The sequence below is a fragment of the Tamandua tetradactyla genome, chromosome 6 (assembly GCF_023851605.1).
Source record: "Tamandua tetradactyla isolate mTamTet1 chromosome 6, mTamTet1.pri, whole genome shotgun sequence".
Taxonomy (NCBI): Eukaryota; Metazoa; Chordata; class Mammalia; order Pilosa; family Myrmecophagidae; genus Tamandua; species Tamandua tetradactyla.
Window position 1 is genome coordinate 113,571,245 of NC_135332.1, and position 23,395 is coordinate 113,594,639.

General features: G+C 43.7%; 1 protein-coding gene and 1 pseudogene across 2 annotated transcripts in view; one reads left to right on the forward strand and one right to left on the reverse strand.

Annotated features, from left to right (window-relative positions):
• Positions 1-13,088, forward strand: part of LOC143685710 (thioredoxin domain-containing protein 9 pseudogene) — a 58,250-nt pseudogene extending 45,162 nt beyond the window's left edge.
• SLCO5A1 (solute carrier organic anion transporter family member 5A1) overlaps positions 1-16,880 on the reverse strand; it is a 169,898-nt gene extending 153,018 nt beyond the window's left edge. For both annotated transcript variants that reach the window (XM_077166962.1, XM_077166961.1), the window contains exon 1: positions 15,778-16,880. In XM_077166962.1, the coding sequence (XP_077023077.1) occupies positions 15,778-16,693 (916 nt within the window). In that variant the 5' untranslated portion in view covers positions 16,694-16,880. The remainder of the gene's footprint in view (positions 1-15,777) is intronic.
• Between the last annotated feature and the right edge of the window lie 6,515 nt (positions 16,881-23,395).

Below are 23,395 nucleotides of genomic sequence, written 5' to 3' on the forward strand. Positions count from 1 at the left end.
CTAAGTTTTTATCTGTGAATCAATTTTTCTATACCTAAATGTTCAAAAATGTGTCAGTACAATCTGAAATCAACTGATCAAAGAAAATGTGCAATAATCAACATGTACCTTTAGCCAATAACACAGATAGAGCAACAATCTATCTTTTGAAGTATATGGAAAGATATCAATTCCAAAGAGGAAAAGGAATTTTTTTTTTTTCATTGCCAATGAAACAGGAAAATTTTTGTTTGGAATATAAAACTTAAAAGAAAGAAAAGACAAGCAATCTCTTAGAATCTAGCCAGATATACAGAAAGAAAAGTTGAAAAGACCTAGAATCATGTGAGTCATTTATAACCAGCTTGGTCAGAACATTTAAACACCCTGCCTCCATGGGCTACTTACAAGATGATTATTATAATTACCATATCATCATTATTATGCCAAGTTAATCATTAGTATTATACCATCATCTGTATACTCATGCAGCTACTGACCTGAAGTTTGAGTTTTTTGGGTTTTGTTTGGGGTGGGGGTGGTGTGCAGTTTTGTGTATGTCTTAGTTCCTTGCAATGGGGATGAGTGAGCACTGCTCCCATTACCTGCCTCCTGAAAATCAAGGGCATTCATTTGCAAGTTGACCAGACAAGACAAAGGAATTCTTCATCATGGAAGAGTGCAATGGTGACGCCTTACACAACCTCACCGCATCATGGTTAGTTTAATTAATATTGGCCTAGGTCTAACCAGTGTATTCACCAGCCTCAGGTACAAGAATGCCTCAACCAAGAATTAAAGCTGTGTACAGCAAAGCACCTGTGTGCACTTAAATATCCTGGAAAGCCATAATTAAGATTCAAGACACGACGTTCACAGTGGCATCATTCACATTCGTTGAAAGGTCGAAACAACCGAAGTGTCCACCCACAGATGAATGCATAGACAAAATGTGGCATATACACACAATGGAATATTCAGCCATGGAAAGGAATGAAGTTCTGATGCATGCCACAGTAGGGATGACCCTTAAAGACATTATGTTGGGTGAGATAAGCCAGACACACAAAAAGACAAATGTTGCATGATGTCACTTACATATGCAAATTCACGAAGTCAGAAACTAGAACACAGTTTATCTGGGGCCAGATGGGGGTGGGGAATGGGGAGTTAGTGCTTAATTGGTACAGAGTTTCTGTGTGAGGTACTGGAAAAGTTTGTCAATAGATGGTGGAAATGGAGGCACAATTTCATGAATATTATTGACACGACTGAATTGTACATTTGAAAGTGGTGAAAATGGGAAATTTTAGGTTGTTCATAATTTACCATAATAATAATAATTTTGGACTCTAAGGAAGGAGTCCAAAAACCTAATGGACTAAGTAGAGAGAAGGAAACTAGGTGCCAGGCAATGGGCATAAATGGGAGGCACCAGGACAAAGCAAGCTTGTTGAGATCTAGGGTAGGAAGTAGAGCTGGTAGAGATTTTCAGAGACATTGAAAGGTTTTATTATAGGCAGCCTAAGGCCTTCAAAGTGGATAGGGAGGGAACTGGGGTTATTGCTTTGGTTTCCAGGATGAAGTGAAGAAAGTCAAATAATACGAAGTGCGATAACTAAACCCTTATCTGTGATATCATAGCAAGAATCACATGGGTCATTGAAATGAATCCAAACTTTATTTCAGACCAAACTTTCAAGTATCTCAGTGAAATCTTTTGTAAGAGCAATTAGATAGAACAATCCTCTGGTAAGGCCTTATTTCCTTTTCTTTGCTTGCACAAACTCTGAATGGAGCACCAAAAAGCAATATATTCACTAAAGTTAGACACAAAAATAAGAACAAGAGTCTTTGCTAATAATCCATAAGTAATTGTATGACCCTGGAAAAAAATAAAGCATTAGAAGAAATCAAAAAATCCCTACTCCAGCCATAGTAAGGGAGGGTCATATTTCTGAAAGACGGTATAAAGCAACACCTGAAAATGTTTTGTAGCCAATTCTTCTACTCACATTATTTTTCCTCCTGTACTCCCAATTCTACTACACACACACTCATGCACATGAGAACAGACTACTTGTCTTCCATGAGAAAGATTGCTCAAGCAGACTCATTTCTGTATTTCCAAGCCATTGGCTCTCTGCTCTTTTATATAATCCTCTCTACCTTTCCATCTATATTAAATCACATGAGCCAAATTATCAGTAGGTGAACTACCTTTAGAAAGTCCCCTCCAGGAACCTCAAAAACCTTGGGAGTTACCCACATACACAACCAGATCCTGCTTGCTAGAGACCTAATCAGAGATTTTTGATTCTGGAAAAGAACAGAAAAAGCATAAAGATAGCCTGTGAGCATATGTGTTTAGGGCTACCTCCCTACGCTTCTCATACAGAAATGAGTCTGCTTGAGCAATCAATTACACTTGATTATAGCCAACAGCTCCCATCATAATTATCAGAAGCCCACAGCAATAACATCTAGTTGGGAAGATATTTATAACCAGAAAGCTTTGTCTTCTTTCTCGCAATGAACATGCTTTACAGAGAAGAAATCAACAGACACCCCAGACACAAGGGAGCACAGTGGCCAGGCACCACTGGATATGTGCGCGCGTGTGTCTGTGTGTGCTGCAGCCCCACCAACAACACTCCTGATCTAATGAAACCCACATGCCTCTTTCCACCTGGCTAAGGCCCAGCCTACCATGCAGTGACCCACGCAGGCATAGGCACATTAAACACGGCTTGTGGGGCATGGCTATACCCTGCCACCTATGACAGAGACTAATTTTAAAAATAATAATGATGCCCCACTTTTTGAGTGTTGCACCATATGTCAGGCCAAGCCCTTATTTTTTTGAATGCTGTAAGTGTGGGGAGGGGGGGGCGGTTTTTATCACATTTCATTCTTTTTCCATGTGACTATCCCATTACTGCCGCACTATTTAATCTTTTTTTTTTTTTTTGGAAGTGTATAGGACAGGACTTGAACCCAGGTCTCCCGCATGGCAGGCAAGAATTCTACCACTAAACTACCCCTGGACTCCTCCCAGCCCTGTTCTAAGTATCTTAGATGCATCAACTCATAACAGCCCACTATGATCCCTGTGTTAATAGAGGCAGGACGGGATCAGAGAGGCTACCTAGCCTGGCCCAGGTAACAGCACTGGCAAGGACAGAGTCAGGATTCAAACCCAGGTAGCCCGGCTCCAGTGGCCACACACTGAACCACAAGAGACCCCTGCCTCTCCTATGCTAGCTTTGGGGTCTATGTCACAGTAAGTACAGAAGTCACAGAGTATAGCACCGGGAAGATCTTCAGCGACCCTCCAATTCAGTTCCATCAACTTACAAATGCAAAAACTGAACCCTGAGATATCAAGTGGCATGCTGGAGGTCACCCGATCCCCCAGTCTGTCTGAAATCGTCCAAATTATTAAGGTAAATAAATAGCCAAACTAGATTAGAAGTTCCTTGGAGGTCAGAAGTGACATTTCAGGCTTAGTTTTAGAAACACTATATACACCACAGTGTGCGGCGCCCTCCCACTGACCCAGTCTCTAATCAAGCATTCGCAGAATCACAGGTTAGAATTTTTTTTTTTTTTTTTTGCATGGGCAGGCACCGGGAATCGAGCCCAGGTCTCCGGCATGACAGGCAGGAACTCTGCCTGCTGAGCCACCACGGCCCGCCCACAGGTTAGAATTTGAAGCGATCTGAGACAACATGTAGACAAACTCTACTGCCCTACAGAAAAGAAAACTGAAGTCCTGAAAGGTTATGTAATTTTGCCAAGGTAATAGGTTTTGGCCAAGGTTACATCAGTAATTACAGTTGAGTTTGTATTGAATTACAAGTTTAATATTTCTACAAAACTGGGTGATGTGGAAGGTTTAAATATTAATTATCTTAAATTATTATTTATCAAAGTGGCATGAGGCTTCATATAAGTGAATAAGTAAGTGTCCCATGAGAATCTGTGTGAGCGTCCCGCAGGTCTCTCCTTTACAACGACTACAGAACCTAAAAGGGGAAAAAGTCATAGAAAAGAACATGGCACATCCGAAACAACTGAGATCCAGTGTGGGGACAGGAAAGATTCAGAGGAGCGCTAACCATCACACTTCCTTTCTTTCTGAGCCACCCACCTGCCACCAATCTTAATTAAATAAATTAAGACTAATTTTTTAGAATTAGCCATGAAACAACTGGAACCATCTCTAGGAGCATCAAAAGCAAATGTGGAAATCATTTGCTCTAAGACTTATATGTTTTAAGGAAATTTTCCAGATTATTTTAGGAAGCCTTTTGCATCTTGTTAAAAGTTGCTGTTGTCCTCCACCTTAGGGAAAGCCATTCAAATTTACTTAAAATCTGGTCAAGTATATTTCTTTACTTGAAATATAAAATATTTTTATATTCTTTAAGATACATAATAATACGTAAGGTGTATTTCTAGATAAAATGCTGGCATATCTGTTTCATCCAATAATGTAAAAGCACTTTGCAATGACTACTGAGGTCCATCTTTATACAGTGATCAAAAGCCACAGAAGTCTAAGAGCTGAGATTCACTACACACAGTCCTGCTCACACAAATCTCGTCCTTCTTTACAAGGCATCTTAATGGGTGCAGAGTTTCTGATCGGAGCGATGGAAATGTTTTGGTATCGAATGTGGTGATAGTAGCACAACACTGTGAATACAATTAAGACAAAGAAATTTATATTTGAAAGTGGTCAAAATAGGAAAATTGGGTTGGATATATGTTACCAGAATAAAAATTTAAAAAACAAACAGAAATGTAAATTTAAAAAAAGCATCTTAAAATTTCTATGTCTGTAATAAGAATTCAAGAACAAAAAAAGCAGTTTATTGTTAGTATTACACCTAAAAACTCCTACATGCTAGAAAGTCAGGAACTATAGAATTCAATCTCAGCCATTTGCAAATTCTGTAATTTCACCCTGCTGAGAATATGAATTACATGAATAGCTCTTTTTTTTTTTGGCATGGACAGGCACCAGGAATCGAACCCTGGTCTCCAGCAGGGCAGACGAGAAGAGCCTGCAGCTCTTTCCTTTTAAGCAGAGGTAACCTAACCTGCACCTGCACTTTCTAGGTTATATTAGGGAACAGGGATTAGCATTTTTGCAGAGTGACAGTTTCACGAGCAATCACAACTCCCAGGAGAGGAAGTAGACTTCTGAATTTATCCTCAGATAATATATAGCTGTCTAAAAAGAGGAGCAAAAGGAATGCCTCAATTCCTCAGGGACAGCTGTCACATAGCAGCATCAGTCAAGCCGTGAGGGGGCAGAGGAAAGGTTCAAAAGACAGGCTTTAGATGGCCCAAGGAAAAGCAAAAGTGCTATGACCCCAATCCCATATTCTAAAAAAAACTCCATCAGGACAGGATCAACAAGGCACAGAACCAAAGAACTAGGGAACTTAAGAGGTGACTGGAATCTGAGAAATCACTAGCCTTACTTTCCCTGTCTCATTGACAGATAATGAAATCAAGAAACTCAGTCAAAGTCACAGCAGGACTCCATCATGTCAATTTTTAGAGTTTAGACTTTTTGGAACAGGGCCTTGAGTCCTGACTATTCCACTTTTTAGATGACCTTCAACATGTTATTTAACCTCATGAGCCTCAGATTCCAATATCCATAAAATGTGGAAAATAAAAGTAACTACCATACAGAGGTGTTTTGAGGATAAAACAAGACGCAGTACCTGGCATACAGCATACACTCAAAAATATGAGCTGTTAAACAGTCCTTGTCAGAACCCCCAAATATGAAACTATATCGAAGGGTTGGTTTTTTGTTTGCTCATTTATTTTTAAAGGAAATTCTAGGTCTTAAAACTCTTAAGTCCATCCTACCTCCGCTCCTGAGGGTGAATTATTTGGTTGGTGAGCCTCTGCTTGACAATGCTGGCTACCACTCTTCATTTTTCCAGAATTCCTTATTTTGATTTTCTTTTTGCTAAAGACACCATGAAATCAGAGCCCATATACTTGGGGGAAGTTGTCATACCCCTTCCTTCAGTACACATATACACACACATCATTCCTTCTTCTAGAGCTATTGTATTCCCAGCTCCAAGAATATCGTCTAGAATATCTCCATGGTTACATTTTTTAAAAGCTGATAGGAACTGAAGTCCCAATGGAAAGCAGGAAGGAATGTCTTCATAGTTTACACCCACTAAACATCTACTATAGCTCACTATGGTATCTACTTTAATCTACTCATAGCACAGTGTAGTACAGATTTAACAATATCCACTGAGCAATTACGTTAAAATAGGAACAGTTCCATTCATTTCCATTTCCCATCTCTTGCTTGCCTATACACAGACATTTTTCCTAAATCTCCTCCATCCAAACATCCCATGCTTTTCTGATTCCATGACCTGGAGATTTCTATTTCCAGTTCCAGGCTAGAAGGAACTCAAGATATACAGAAAGCATAAGAGGGAAAAAGTTTAGTGCAGCAGTATTGACAAAGGAGAATTCTTTCCTGTGGGGCCGTCCTGTGCACTGTAGGATATTTAACAGCATCCTTGACCTGTATCTACTAGAGCCAGTAGCAATCCACCACCTCACACCTTGCAAGCGTGACAACCAGAAATGCCCCCTGGGGGACACAATCATTCCAATTGAGAACCACTGATTTGGAATGACCCATAACCTATACAGTTTCCACAGGGAACTGAGGTTCAGAACATGAGTATCATGAATAGTCTTTGTGGATAAGGACTTGGAAGCTGTGACTCCCCATCTCCTCTTCCCTAGCGAAGGGACACCTAAAACAGGGGACAGCACTGGCTCCTGCAGGGAGCACCGCAGAACACACCAACATGGACCCACAGTCTCTATTTCCGAATGTCACCATTGCTCTCCACCGCCACCCCACTCAGTAGAACAATCCAAAGGCCCAGGTATATTTCTTCGCCTTCATCTCTTTCTCCTAGGCTTCGTTCCTAAAATGCATACTCTAGAACCCACTTTGCCTCCATTTTTCTTTTCTCAAATCCCTATTTATTCTTGTAATATTATCCCAAAAGGAATCACTTAAACTTCCCACACACTCAAAAAAACTCAGAGTTCAAGCACAGACACACATTAAGCAGCATGTGCTGGAATGTTCCATAGGCAGGGGAGGAGTTATTCCACCATCCTAGAACTTTGACTTTTCAGGATTTATGTAGTGATGATTTTTATTAATACATAGAGGCTGATACTCTATAAATCAACCCAGACTCAAAGCAAGTTGGCCACATTACCTAGGCAAATCCTTTTACCTTTGGGAGTCTAGGTCTCCTCATCTGTCAAATTATCATTTTGGGAAAGTGGTTGAATGAGATGATCTCTAGGACACATCTTGGCTTGAACACCACTGCCAGTAGAACCTCAGCCAACCAAACAGCATGTCCACTTTTCCATCTGATCACCCTTTGCAAAGGAAAAAACTTCTGGTCCTCATTCTCCAATATACCTTCATTTTATATCTGCCTGTCTCTCAAAACTTTCAATCCGCTGCTGAAATTTAGGGATTGTCCAGAAAACAACAAGAAGGCAGAGCCAAATGCCTGGGTTTGTTTGCTTTTCCCCTACCAAGAACCTTACAACGTGAGCTCTCTTAGGGCTGCACAGCTCATAGGCTTAACTCTGTGCACCTGGAGTTCCTCCAAGGAGAAACTCATCGGCACAGAACCCTTGGGGGGATGAGAACAGAGAAAGCAGTGCTTCCTTTGCTTGATATCAAAGTTTACACCATTTGTCCAAGGCTACTTTCTCTCACTGAACTTTGCAGTGATCACAGTTATCATACAACTGTGGAATTCTAAGAAGTGGCCACAGCTTATAAAACACCCAAAACTGGCATCTTACTTTCACAAATGCAATAAACCATGGCAGGGTTCCTAACGAAACAGAGCTGCAAGCAGCAGCTGATTTTACCAACAGTGGCTCCAACCACGAGCCACGAGAGAGACCAAAGATCTCTGGTATTTAGACTCTTTCTGCCCAAAATTTAGTCCTTGGACCAGCAGCCTTGGCCTCACCTGGGGGCATGTAAAAAATGCAGACTCTTAGGCCCCACCCCAGACTTAACAGAAGCAGAACCTGCAATTGTAAAAGATCCTCAGCTGATTGAAAGCCTGTTTCAGACACGGTTCTCCAAACTGAACCAACAAGATGGGTATATGTGTTCACATACACACACAGGCAGAGACATAAAGAAATGTATTATAAGGAATTGGCTCACACGGTCGTGGGGATGGACAGGTCTGAATTCCACAGGGCAGGCCGTGGGCTGTAAATTCCAATAATGGTGATGTTGAAGTCTTAAGTCCAAATTCCTCACGGGAAACTGTCAGGTTGAAAATTCCAGGAAGAGTTGATGTTGAAGTCTTGTGGTAGAAATTCTAATCTCTGGAACCCTCAGTTTCTTGCTGGTAAAGGCTCCAATTGACTGGATGGCACCCAGCCATATTTTGCTTTAAGGTCAGCTGATTACAGATGCAGCTCCCATCTACAAAGCACCTGCACAGTAACAACTAGGCCAGTGTTTCACCAAACAACTGCAAACCAGAACCTAGCCGAGTAAACACTAAAAAATTTACCACCATGCCTACACATTCAAGTTTGAGAAGGATTTTTTCAGACCACAGAGATATCAGAATTCATACCAAGTTGATGGGAGAGAGTGATAAAACTATGCTCGAAAGTTGTATTACAAATACCATTAAAATGGCTGCTCTCTGAATTTGCAGGTGAGCTGAATAAATCAACATGTACCCACCTGTCTTTCCCACAGTAAGTGGGGAACCTCTTCAATTTTCAGTCAGAATTTGAAATTGTTGGTTTCTCGGCATCTTTAGCTAATATGTCTTAGAGGGCAAAAAGTGAATACCACACAGCTGATATAAATTTGGTACTTGCTAAGGGTAGAAAAGATACACCTGTTCTGACTCAGGTTCACCACCTGAGGTGTGCTGGTTTGAAAGGATTATGTACCCCAGAAAACCCATGTTTTAATCCTGATCCAATCTTGTGGGGTAGTGTTTCTTTTAATACTGATTCAATAACGTGTGTTGGAAGTATTTGATTAGATTATCTCCACAAAGGTGTGGCGAGCCCAATAGTGGGTGTAAGCTTTGATTAGATGGAGATGTGACTCCACCCATTTCAGGTGGGTCTTGATCAGTTTACTGGATTCCTTTAAAAGAGGAAACATTTTAGAGAGAGCAAGAAATGACAGAAGCCTCAGAGTCCACAGGGAGAGCAGGTGTAGGCACTTGGAGAATAGTTGCTTCTAAGAAGAGAGACACAGATGTTTAGAGATGCTTGGAGCCCAGGAGACATCACCATGAGATGTTAAGCAAGCCAGAACCTGGAGAGAGCCAAGGAAAGCCAAGAGATGAAGGCCAGTCCTGGAGAAACAAAGTGAGGAACCTTCAAAGGAATGGAAACTGAAAGCACAGAGCCCAGGAGCAAGGGACCAGCAGATGCCGGCCACATGACTACCCAGCTGACGGAGGGGTTCTAGACCCATCGACCTTCCTTGAATTAAGGTATCTTTTTGTGGAAGCCTTAGTTTGAACATATTTATAGGCTTAAAACGGTAAGCTTGTAACTTATTAAATTCTCATTTTTAAAAGCCGTTCCAGTTCTAGTGTATTGCATTCCAGCAGCTTCCAAACTAATATACCAGGCATACATGAAACTGACCAGTATTCCGACAGCCTGCTGCCCCTGGACCCAGGTGCCCTGTCTTCTCACTTGTCTCTAGGCATCCATTCCAGCTGCTTGGCCATGTGTACAATGATTCCCTCAAACCTCTCAATCATCATTCTCCCTCATATTAGTTTTCAGTGGAGAGTTTTCTGTATTCATGATTTGTACAAAGCATACTTACAAAAAGGATTTTATGTGGTTACAAAAATAAGCCCATGTTACACAAGACGAGGAAAATCAAGGCAAAATAAAAGCAGGTTGTAATCCTCAAGAGAGGATGTCTATTGCCACTACCGACCTCTCCTGCCTGAGGAATGAGCTTCCCTGCTGGAGTATTCCTGCCCCCTCCATCCCTATCACCTGCTCCTCTTCCTGAAAGGAGAAGATTAATGTGCTTGAGGAATCTGAGAATTAACTGGGCACACTCAGCTCAACTTCTCCTCCTTTTAGCCTCTTGGGAGTAAATGTGTTCACAAGGAGAACACTTCCCTCTGCAGCATCAGCCTTACCTAGGAAGTCCCCAGCCCTGCCCCCCAACATGGGGGGATCTAAGGGGGCTACACTGTTTGGGTCCAACAGCCTATTTAATTCTGCAACTGAGGATTAGAAAGTCCATTTGCATAAACATGTAAGCTACATTCTTCAACCTCACTACTTTCACAAAAAAGTGATATTTTTTTAAAAAGTGATATGTGTCCCTACTACAGTTACACTTTTGTCTTAATTCTCGAGTAATTCAGAATTCCAAGTGGGGGTGAAAAAGTGCTATATATTTTGAGCCCCTTCAAAATCTCAGCAAAAAGATGGCAAAAATTAATGCTGCTAGGTACCAACGATAGGTTATTAATAGTGATCCAAAAAAAAGTTCTTAATTTCCAGGCTACCCAGGTAAAAGGTAAAACCTTAAAGGTGTGACCGATACAAGTGGGGACCTACTCAGCATTCATGTCCGCTCGTCTCACTTGCCTTCCTCTCCCTTACAGATGAGGAAACTTAAAAACTGCCTTTCCAAAAACCCGTGTTAGCTAGAATCAGCCAGGGTCTTCATCCTTGCCGACAGGATATACACAAGCAGGCAGCACCACCTCTTCACTTTCTCCCTCCTTAGCAGAGCCACGATGCCTGAGATGCCAGGTGGAAGTCACTGCAAAGACAGCCAAGCAGAAAGAGAGAAGGGACCTGAACCACACAAGGCTGTACCAGCCCTGGACTGCCCACCCTAGGCCTCTTGTTGCTTGAGACAAATAAACCCCTAATTTATTACAAACTGCTTGGGTATATGGTTCTAGAGAACTCTGTTAGATATATATACGTACCTTTCGCTGTTTATATTACTATGAAATCCTTCAGGGATCTACATGCATATGTGTACATGCAAACACACATATATAATGTTTACATTACAATAACATCTTGGTGAAATAAAACTCAACTAATTTTAAGCTCAACCACCAATGAGGAAATATAGCACACACACACAAGAATAAACCACCAGGGATTTATTCTTAAAATAATAACTTCAGCATGTCTCAGGATGGGTTCTTGTTCACCATACTACCTGCCACAGACTATGTGGGCACTCGAAGACTGACCATGGTGAAATTCAGATATCACTGGCCCCTCAAACATCAGAAGAGTTTTCATGATGTTCTACTACCAAAAACGTAGACTCAGACATTAAAGAAAGAAGGTTGTCAAAGGTGTCACGCAGATGACATTTGGTAGATAGATAGATGATGGAGGAATAGAACAATATGGCAAATGTGGCAACATGTTAAAAGTTGGTGGATCTGGGTATCTGGATGGGGTATGTGGAGTTGTCTATATGGGTTTTGCATTATTTTTGCAGCTGTCCTGTAAGTTTGAAATTATTTCAAGTTTAAAAAAAAAAGGCTGCATGCAGAAAGTTCTGGTGATAAAACCTTGGTTCTCAGAAAATTTAATTATTCAGAAAATAACCTTGCTGAAACACTGATCAAGACTTTCTTGTACAATGTTTCTAAAGTGTGTCTTCTTTTTCCAATTATAAAAAAGATATGTCTGAAATCTCTCTCAGTCTCCACTCTGGAATCCTACCTAGAGTTTGAACTCTTCTTTGACATATCAAGGGCATCTTTCATTTGTAATGCCCCTTGGAGTTTGCAGAACACTTGCACACATGTGATCCCTTTTGGTCCTCAAAATATTATAGTGAGGAAAACGAATATAATAAAAACAGAGGGGGAGAAGTTCAGGGATTTGTTTAAAGTCCTGCGACCAGCAACCTCTGCTTGCTCCATTCAGCGCTCTTTCTAAGGCATCACGCCAATTCCAGCCCTTCCCTGTAGTGTGCAGTCAGGGATGACAGTGGAACAGCCAGGGAGATGGACAGCTGGCACCCACACTGCCTGGCTGGTGACCAGGCCATGCCAATCATCAGTTAATACTGAATATCACACCAATATGAGTTGTGCCTTCTTATTCTAGAAATGTTTCCTTTTTTCCCCTTTCCCACATAGTCAGCCTGTCTTTCTCCTTTCCCTGATGGTTCTTGAATTTCTTACCCCCATAGGATCACATTTTCTCTCTCTCCTGGAGATAAAATTGCAAATAATGGCCTCGTTGCTAACCTCACTTCTTATTAATGCCCACAAAGCTTTCTCTATGCTCCAGGTCAACAATGAACCTCTTTCCTTGCAGACAGAGTTAGGGCATTTAGTGGGTATAAATGCTGCTGTATCTCATCTGTGACACATTTCTTCTAAATTTAAAGCTGCTAGAATGTTAACATAGACCTTTCAAAAGATTAAGATATACAATTACATTTCAGTTCAATGGCTTGAACATTAATTCAGGTATTTGTTCCTGCCCGCAACTACTATCTCACTTTTTTTTTTCTGCTACCTTACTTTTTTTTTTCTTTTGTGGTTTTAATGAGACATTGGAAAGACTGATAAGGTTAAGAAGGGAGTGGGTAAAAAAGGAACTGTAGAAGACCAGCTTTGTGAAAAATCACAAAGAGATTTTAACCAGCTACTTATTTGGAAAAATCTCACATCACACTTGATTAACATTGCTCGTGTTCTAAGAGAGTAGTTTCTCTGGTTTTATTTGCACAGAGGTAGCCTATAAAACCCACTTTAAAATGGTTAGAGAATAATCTTGTTCTGATCACTTTAGGTCAGTTCTGCATTCTTCTGCACCATTCTGAAAACCCTGCTAAAGTTGGCACAGCCTTCGAAGTCAACCCGCCTGAAAGCCTCCTGCCAAAGGCCCACACTGTACAGACAGAGGCTCAGGGGCTCCAGAGAGACGTCTGTGGGAGACCTGGCTTTGCCACTGACTTGCTTTGCACCCTTAAGCAAGTCACTTAACCTCTCTGAGCTTCAGTTTATGCATCCATAATGTAGGGAAACAATCCCCATCTCATAGGGCCATTAAGAAGATTAAATAAAAGAACAGGTATAAAACTCCTGGTACTCAAAACACTGATGCTTTTATTGAGGCCCATTTAATAGGAAGCAGAATTCTCATGGATTTCCTAAAGAATATGTCCTAAGGCAGTCATTAAAATCGAAAAAGAACTTTTGGCCAACATCTACTTAAAAAAATAAAAAGAAAAAAGCACATGCCGTTTCTATATAACTATTTCCGTTGCATACATCACTTCACATACACACACATACACCTCCCCTCTGAATAGGCAATATTTCTTTATTATACTAAATACTCCTCAAAGGACTGAGACTGTGCCTTATTTTTTGTCTTCCCCAAATCGCACAGTGTCTAGCCTAGGATATGGAGGTAATATGTGCTTGTGGTTTTTCTTCTTGGAAAGCAACCACTATCAAAAAACTTAAATCTCAGGTCTCTCATTAGTGCCTATTCTCACATTAGGCCAAGTTCTGCCAGTGTTTCTGACATAGCAAATTCACGTCAATGGTACCCAGAAGTAAGATGAAAGGAAGAGCCAAGTTTTCAAAATACAAGTAGACAAAGATTAGCAAAAATAGGAAAAGCAATTAAGATATTTACATAGGGCCAAGGTGTCACTCCAAAGATTACTTCAAAGGGAGAAGTGCATCTTAACAATGGAAAGAACTGGTCATCATCTACTCAACCACGTGGTTAAACTCAGCATCGCTAACTCATGGCCAGCTGTAGCGTCACCTACAAAGTAGCCTTGCCCCAAATGTTTAGTCTGAATGTAATCAAGCCTTTATACTGAACATCCAGTATATTGGAAATAAAGGGAATGGAGGAATAAAGTAGGTGAAACCAGGAAAAAATAATCAGATAAATCCAGAACATGGAACAAGGCATCAACTAGCCTTGTCACTTCAAAAAGTCTCTGTTATGGAAAAAGAAAAAAGTTAAGGCATTGTAAAGGATATAATTATTTAAAATTATACATTTTTTAATAAAAGGTTAGACAAGGCTATAAAAACCTAAGAGCCAAATGCAATGAATGAATAAAATGGATTGGCTCCTGGTTTGAAATAAATGGCTATAGAAGAATGGGGAGATAATTGAAGAAATTTAAATATGGACTTGATATCTGATGATATGAGGTTGTGACTATTAATGTCCTTAGGATGGTAAGGCTCCTGTAGTTAGGAAAAGAATGTCATTATTTTAAGAACACGCATGCTGAAGCAATTAAGGTGAAGTATAGTGGTGGCTTCAACTGCTTTTAAATGTTTTAGGCCACCCACCAAAATACCTACACATATACTCACACACACAATACGACAAAATGAACAATTATTGAGTCTAGGTGGTAACTATAGCGCTGTTCACTGTACTATTCCTGCCCTTTCCTATATGTTTGAAAATATCTCAGAAAAAAATTTTAGAAACTAGAGAGGCAAGGTAATAAGCAAGCTATTCCTCTCTTTTCTAAGTGGAAATGTCTTTCTTTAGCATTTAATAATAAAGATATATTATAAAACTCTTGTCTACTGTATCTGGGCCAGTTACCAGGGATTAGAAAAGGGCAAAACACCTACTTATAGCAACTTCTGGAATCACTAAGCTACACTGAGCAGGACGCATAAGCAATCTTTCATTTGGGATCATTTACAGAGTCCTTAGAAAACTTTCTAATTCCCATAACAAGGAACCTAGCAGCTAAAAATGATTGCTCAATCTCGCTAGTATTCATTTATTTTACCATTTTACTTTTTTTTTTATAAATAAAGTAAAATCCTCTTGTTTGTTTTAGCTGGACTCTAGTAGAGAAACACAGAAAAACAAAAATCTTATCAGGATTGATTGCTATCCCGCCTTTTGAAGAGTGTGAATCCATCCTTTAGAAGTTCAGTTTTAAGGGTAGTGATAAGAGGTCCCGATAACCATTAAATTTTCCTGCCATTTCCCTGTCTGCCAGGCCTCACATCCTAAACTTAACCATTCACCTTTTGCCCACTTGGCACCCTTTGTCCAACTAGCAGTTAAAATGGCTTTGGATAAACCTTACAACTCGTGAGGTTGCTTCCGTATAAAGACAACTTAGTCATTTGCCACCACTCATGTTGCTGTTTTTTCATAGTGATGTGGGTAACATGTAAAAAATACAGATATGGGGCAAGGAAGTGGAATTTAGGTAATCTGACTACACAGTTATCCCTGCTATTGGGGACAGGAATGAGGAGTAGCAGTGAGTCAGGCAATAAATAATCCAAAAATTCACTCCACCATAGTTGCTTCTGTACCTACCTGAACATGCTTCTAGATGGAGAGCTATGAGAAGATAAACTTGATAAGTTAGAGCTTTTGCAAAGGTAGTCAGCAATAGAGAAAAGCACTATTCCATAGGAAAACTTTCTACTGCTTGGGAAAAGACAAGTGAAAATTAGCTGGAAAAATCTCAACTAATTGATTCTCCCCCAAACCCTAAACACCATACCAAGGCTAACACTAAAGTGAACCTTAACGCTTAAAACGTCAAGGAAAAGGTAAAAGAAAGTGTTTCCTTTTGATTTTTGGAAGAAAAGTTACGTTTCAGTGTGAGTTCAGCCTTATATAAGAGTACCTAAAACTTCAAGGACAGGGAAGTCTTACCTAGGTACAAGGATGCATTTTCTTTCTTGACATTATCATCTAAATAGGTTGGTCCCAGAGTATAAATAGGTGTCGATCCTATTCCAATGAGAATCTGTGCACAAATGAATAAAGCCACATAGACCCAGTGATTATTTCCTCCCGAGTCCTTCAGGCAGGCAGGAGGCTCCGAAGTTGCCGCGGAGTTTCCACTCTGGCAAAGGCCATCATTGGAGGCCGAGGCGTTCAACTCTTGGATCTGGTAGGGGGGCGAGATGAAGTGAGGTAAGGCGAAAAGGGCAGCTCCAACGGCGATAAAAAGTCCACCCACGGCCAGCCACAGGGGCCGCCGCCCACGACCACCAAAGTAGCTGACAAACACCACGACCACCAAGCTCCCGATGTCAAAACAGCTGACCAGCAGCCCAGACTCGGAACTCTTCAGACTATAGCGTCTTTCAATGGTGGTGATGACACTGCTCAGGTACCCTGAGACCATTAACGCCTGGATGAAGGTCAGAAAGCACATGCAAACCAGGAAGCAACGGGAATCGGTGAGGACAACATAGAGGCACCTTCTCCCCTGGAGTGTGGCCAGAGTGGAGGACACCGAAACAGTTTTGCTGACGTCCACCCTATGTTTACAGTCCCCGAGCCCCACCATCCCCGCCGAAGTGGACGGGACAGAGGGGCTGGGAGCCAACGAGCCCGGGCCTTGTTTCAATTCCTGGAGGCCCAAAGAATCCATACAGGTGAAAGCTGGCTTGGCATCTACATTCGCAGGTGTGAGGGCCAGCCGGCAGGAGGCGCTGGTCAGTACCGGTAAACTCTCAGACCTAGAGGTGTCCGACACACACTTCTCTTGGCCACCTTCTGCTGTGGTGGGTACTTCCAGCTGCTCTCCCGCCCGGGGCTGCAGCCCAGTGCCTTCGTCCATGGCTCTTAGGATTCAGATTCAGTCGCTGATCGCACTCAAGGGCTCTGGCGTTTTTCATCCATCCGCAGTAGGGGCCAAAGCCGGGCCCACGCAGTCGTGCCCACCACGGACCAGGGCTGGGGATGCAGAGGCGCGGAGCAGGGCATCCTCACCAGCAGGGAGGCACCCGGGGCATCATGACCGCACACGCGACCCCGAGGCTCCGCAGCCGCGTGCCCCGGGGAGCAGGGGTCCGCGCGGTCCTGCGATGAGCCCTGCTCGGCGTCCACCTCGGAGCAGCAGCTCGCGGCAGATGCCGTATGCGTCCCGGGCGCATCCCCTCTGCCGCCACTCGGCTGGCAGCCAGGAGCTGGTGCGCCGCGCGCGCCCAGCTTGGGGGGCGCTTAGGGCTGCTACCGGCGCCGCATTCCACCGGGTTGGGCCAGGGGCGCCTGGTCCTTGCCGCCTCGGCTCCCTACACCCTCGGGCACAAAACCGCCAACCTGCAAAGCAGAGAAAGGGCAGTCAGCGAAGGTCAGCTTGGACTGGCTTCGCGGCGCCCTGGGAGCCAACGCTGAGTGACCCCACGGTCGCAAGTAGGACGCAGGGCTGAGCAAAGAGCGAAGCCCTGGAGGAGGGGGCGACTGCAGGCTGCAGCCTCCTGACTGCGAACAAAAAGCAGCAGGCGGTGGGCAGAGACCCTCCCTCATTGTCTGCCATGGACCTGCCCCCGCCCCGCCCCTTTGCCTTAAAAGCACTTCTGCTTTTATATGTTAATAATTATTAACCTGGCAGCTCTGACTCAGAGGCAGTGTCTTTTATTTGAGTGAACTAATTGTAACCTTTCGTACTCCTACTCCATTACTCAAAATAAAAGATGCCCAAAAAGAACAAAGGAAAGTTTTTTTTTACTAGTACAATGCATCCCAGACCCAATTTAAAAAAAAAAAAAAAAAGGAAAGGAAAGGAAAAAAAACTACTTGTGTAGAAATGTGTGTACACACTTGTGCGCAGGCACGTGTGCGCGACTGGATGTAAAAGCGTCCGCTTCATCAATTAGAGGCACGAATCAAAACCAAAGACAGCAGCAAAAAGGTCAACGTGCTTGCCTTTTTATTCCCTACCCTAAAAATAGCCCCCCGCCCGAAAGAACTATTCAATTACAAACACCAGGAGCACTCGGGAGTGCAGCCCACACTCAGTCCCAGCGCCCCGTGGCAAGTGAAACTGAAAATCAATTTGCTCCGCGGAGGGGTGGGGAAAACACAACCGAACAAAGAGATGCCGTTAGTCTACTGCAGCGCGCTAGACGAGCCCCCTGAGCCCGGACCGAACGCTCGGGTCCCGCGGGAGGTTTGCTATTTACATCGAGCACACACCCCTAGAGTGGGCCTGGGATCGCGCGTGCGCACACACACACACAGACACACACACACACACATACACCAGTGTGTACATTTCAGAACCGCTCACACGATCCCGCACCCAGCTTGAATTCAGCTAGAACCGAAAACGAGTGTTCCCCCAGGGTTAACCCCACCCCCACCCCACCCCAAATCTCGAAGAGCCCCAATCCACTCCTCCGGACCCAAGGAAATGCACCATGTGGGAGAAGAAAACCGCATAGGGTTTCATCCTGCAGCGCGCCTTTGTGATGCTGGTGCGAAAAGAAAGGAGCAAGGAGAAGGAAGAAAGGTGGAGAGGCCAGGCGGCCGCTCCGGCGTCCCCCTCGGCTTGGCTTGGGGGACCGAGTCCCACATTCCCGGCCTGCGAGTCGCTCGCAAGCAAAGCCCGGGTTTCCCCGCCGTCTCCTCGCTGAGGTGCCTTCCCGGGGAACCCCACCGGCCGGCGCCCGCAGAGCGGGGGAATCCCCGCAAACTCCCTCTGGGCACCGGGGGCGTCCGAGCCCCTGGCTGAGCTGGCACCCGCATCGCAGCGCAGACTCGGATGGACACACGGATCCGAGAGGGAGCTCTTCGAGCAGGCGTGGACTCCCAGGGACACCCCACCACCACCACCCCCTCACACACACATACACACACACAGACACACACACACACAGCCCGCGGGAGGAGAGGAACGCCGGGGAGAGCTCACCGCCGCTACTCACTCGCGAGTCTGTCCGTCAGTGTGTCTGGCTGAGAGCGGAGCGGCGGGAGGTGGGGACTGTGGAGGTGCTGGAGTGGGTGGGCGCCTCCTGGGGAGGCAGCTTCGATCCAGCCGCCGAGAATTCAGTGAATGAGACTGTGACTCAGGCTGAACTCTTCCCCCCACCCCTCGCCTGTCACCCAAGCCTCCCCGGCGATCTAAACAGACAGCCAGGCACAGAGGCGCGCCCCAAGCCGAGCGGCAGAGGGCGCAGGCGCGCAGGCAGCTGCCCAGCCCAGCCCAGCCCGCAGGCAGAGAGCCGCTGGGCTGCCCTTCACCTGCGCCGGTCTCGAGGGCGAGAAGCACTAAAGCCCCAGGCAAGCAGGTGTCCAACTATTCAGCTGTTGAGGCCCTGAACCCACTAAAAAAAAAAAAAAAAAAAAAGATTCCTGTTCGTTTATTTCGTGCAGTGGGCACCCACCATGTCTCAGGTACCATTGTAGCTTCTAGGGACCAAAGATGAGCAAGACAGGATCCCTGAAATGAGGAAACTCATGTAAATGGTTTTAAACAATGTGGTAGATTCCATACAGCCTGCTACTGCAGAACTTAATATCCATTAACCTCTCAGATCTTCATTTCCAGGCAGAAGGGACAACATGTGCAAAGGCACTGGACATAGTGCTGCAAGTAATTAGGTAGATGAGCTGCAAGGAGACTGCACAAATGATGGAGAGGATTAGACTGCAAGAGTGGCAGAGTGGCCCGAGGGCTTCATGGGCCATGTGCTCAGTACTGAGGGGCCCGGGACATTCTGACTTGCTCACCAGAAAGCTGACTCTGGCAGCTGTGGGTGAACTGAAGAGAGGACACACTACTAGCAGAGATGCAAGTTAGAAGGCAACGGCAATCATCTGAGCAAAATATGATGAAGCAGTGGCAGAGGGCGGAGAGATGCTTTAAGTTTCTTAAAGTTGCCAGAATGCAATATACCAGAAACAGAATGGTTTTTAAAAAGAGAATTTATTAAGTTACAAGTTTACAGTTCTAAAGCTATAAAAATGCCCAAACCTAGGCACCCAGAGAGTAATGCTTTGGTTCAAGAAAGGCCAATGGGTCCAGAACACCTCTGTCAGCCAGGAAGGCATGCGGCTAGCATCTGCTGGGGTCTCTAGCTTCTCTGTTCAAACGTCTTCCCCAGGGGCATTTTCTTTCTTCATATCCAAAGGTCACTGGCTCTGTGGACTCTAAATCTTTTTCAAAAATGGTTCCTTTCTAAAGGACTCCAATAATCAACTTTACTTGTGTTGAATGGGTAGAGACACATCTCCATGGAAACAGCTTAATGAAAAAGATCCCACCTGACAATATTGACAAGGATTAAAGAACATGGCTTTTCTGTGGTACCCACAGTTTCAAACCGTCTGAGAAGAGAAGGGAACTGATTAAATTCACATTGAGAAAACAGATATGGTCAGACTTGGTAGCTCATTCCATTTGGAGAACAAGAAAAGAGGGCAATGCAGGGTGACGTGGGAATTTCATAAAATGGTTCCCTTTTTACATGTTGAGTTTGAAATACTTGGGAACAACCAAATATACCTATCCTGTAAGCCACTGGGTAGATGAAAGACGGGAATTGGATTAAAGGTGTAAATTAGGAATCATCAGCCTAAAGGTGACATGAGAATGGGTCAGGCAAATGAGGAAGACCATGCAAACTGTAGAGAGGTGTAGTCAGGGGATGGGGCCCTGAGGAACACGAAGATCTAAGAGAAGCAGAGGGAAAAACTATGGAAGGAGGCCAGAAGCAATGGTCAGAGAAGTATGGGAAAAAATCAGAAAAGTACGGGTATCAAAGAAGCCAAGGGAGCAGAAAGCTTTGAGAAGGGAGTTGTCAAATGCATAAAGGGCTGCAGAAAAGTCAAATAGGGTGATGGCTGAAAAAAGCCCATTAGATTTTGCAATTAGGAGGACGACGGTGACCTAACATAAGAAAAGTTGTTGCTTTTACTCCAGGTACCCAGTGACAACTCTGGCTATCTCTGTCATGCCAAGACCACTAGTTTGGCCCCTAGGCTTATGTTGCCTCTTATCTAGCTTGTTTTAGTTCAACAACTGCCTACTATCTGCCACTGATCCAAAGACAACACATAACACCAGCTGAAGCCAAAGAACAGTTTGTGTAAGTTTCAAGTCTTTCACAAATGTCCTGATCTTCTGGCAGCTGCCAGACTGATAGATCGAAAGGGGCAAAGACAAGCATTTCCTCATACACTGCCACTTGGGATTTCGATGAAGCCCACTACCACTTTTCCACAAACAGGCAACATGGCTCCAGCTGCCACCCCTCTCAGATTTGGGTCCCCTACTGATGATAAGGTGGCAAAGATATGCAACACTTCCTGTGCCCAGACACTCTCAGAGCTCATTCTGGATCGAAACAGTCTCAATATCCCTCCTATTGCCTCCTACCAAGCTCTTCCCCCCAACTCTCCTTTCAGCCACGGCTCCAGACATCAGCTGTTCGAAAGCCAATTCATTCTGTTGCTTCTGGTGCCAGCAGAGGGGTTCCCTGCTGCAAGTCAAATAACCGTGTCCCAAGAACACTGTGTTTATTTGTGGTCAATTACCATAGTTAAGCTAAGAACGACTCTAAGAAGTTATGGATTTTTTATTACCACTGGTAGAAAGCTCACAATTTATAGACAGAATAAGAAAGATCCAATTAGCCACACACACAGGAAACAAGGAGGAAACATTCAGCAAGAGACATTTTTTGCTTTCTCTTTCCTAGTTAAATGTGACTTTGGAAAAGGCCAGGTGGACCACCATCAACCCTAATCTACAGATTAATAGAAAGAAATAGACTCACACCACGGGGTTCTCCTACTCTCCCGGCTTGTTTTACATGACACAAAAATGGGGTTGCCTGGACCAACATACCTGCTTTGTTAGGTATTTTGGTAGAGGAACAATATAACTATAAACTTGTCCAAATGCTCAGGCTTACTTATGCTCCTTCTAAGACATTAATCAATCTAGATCATACATAAACTGTTTCTTTCCCAATCTTCATAAAATGAGAGAGTGGACTCTGGAGTTTCCTAGGATATTCTATGGGTTTAAAATCTGACGTCTGTGGAGAATAGGGACAGGGAAAAAGCAGAAGTGAGCCCTTGTTCCCCTCCCTTCCCTTCCTCCTCAAAGTGGGCCCACTTCAGGGGTCTCCCAGACACAAGAAGAACTGGGTTTCAGATAAGCAAATTCATAGAGTCAGAAAGTAAAATATAGGTTACTGGGGGCTAGGGATAGGAGTAGAGAAAGGGGAGTCAATGCTTAAATTGTACAGAGTTTCTATTTGGGGTGATGGAAAAGTCTTGGTAAAGAATTGTAGTGATGGTACCACAACACTGTGAACATAATTCACAGCAGTGAGTTATATACTGGAATGTGGTTAAAAAGGGAAACTTTAAGATATATATATATGTCACTAGAATAAAAGTTTTTTAAGTACCATAGGCCTGTACAATACAACAGTGAAGCCTGATGTAAACCACAGACTAGAGTTAATAGTACAATTATAAAATAGTCTTCCATCATTTGTAACAAATGCACCCCACTAGTGCATGGTGTTAATGATGGGGATATGAGAGTTCTGCATTTTCTGTATTATCTTTCTGTAAACTTACAACTTCTCTCAAAAAAAATTTTTTTAAAAAGGAACTGTATTTCTGTCTGGAAGATTTTCTGGGCTTTAAATATGATACATAGTTGCCCCTACTACAGTGGAATGTAGTATTGATTGCTTGAGACAGGATAAATAAATTATGTTGAAGGTAATCTTTTAACAGAACTTGGCATTTATACCCTTGCTTAGAAATCAATTTCAAGCTGGGTAAAAACAGGACAGGGACAGATGTGGCCTAGGACTCGGTGAATGTGGACAGTCACTCCAAGCCCCGTGAGGTGAGAGCCCTGCAAGTGCTAAAGGAGGATGGACACAAAATGTCCCTGGTTTGCCCAGGACTGTCCCACATGCCAGGAAACCACACAGTTCTGGGAAAACCAGGACAGTTGGCCACCCTATAAGGGAGCCAAGCAGTTGGGCAGTGCCTCTGGAAGGCAGCTAGGAGAGAGGACAAAGACCTTCAAGAAACTGCCATCTCGGGTGGGCCACGGTGGCTCAGCAGGTAAGAGTGCTTGCCTGCCATGTCCGAGGAGTCGGGTTCGATTCCCGGTGCCTGCCCATGTTAAAAAAAAAAAAAAAAGAAACTGCCATCTCCCTGTGTCCAGCACAGGCACTGCGCCCGGGGGCTACCCACTTACAGGAAACACCCAGCATCAGCCAACCCAGCTAAAGCCAAAGGACTCCCACCTGAATGAGCCACTTACTGAGAAGGGTGGAACCAAAGGACCCACCCAAATGCTCTGTCTACCATCTGGCACCGGCCTGGGGAGAGGGGAGGATAGAAGAAAGAGTCCCAAACAAGGAAGAGAGAGGGGGAATAAGTAAAACTAATCTATAAAAGTAAATGGCCCCACATTGCCTATTGCCTGTCACCCTCCATCTTTCTTGTGAGAGTGCCCGCATGCTCCTTTCTCTGTCTGCATGTGTACTTAATAAATTTCTTA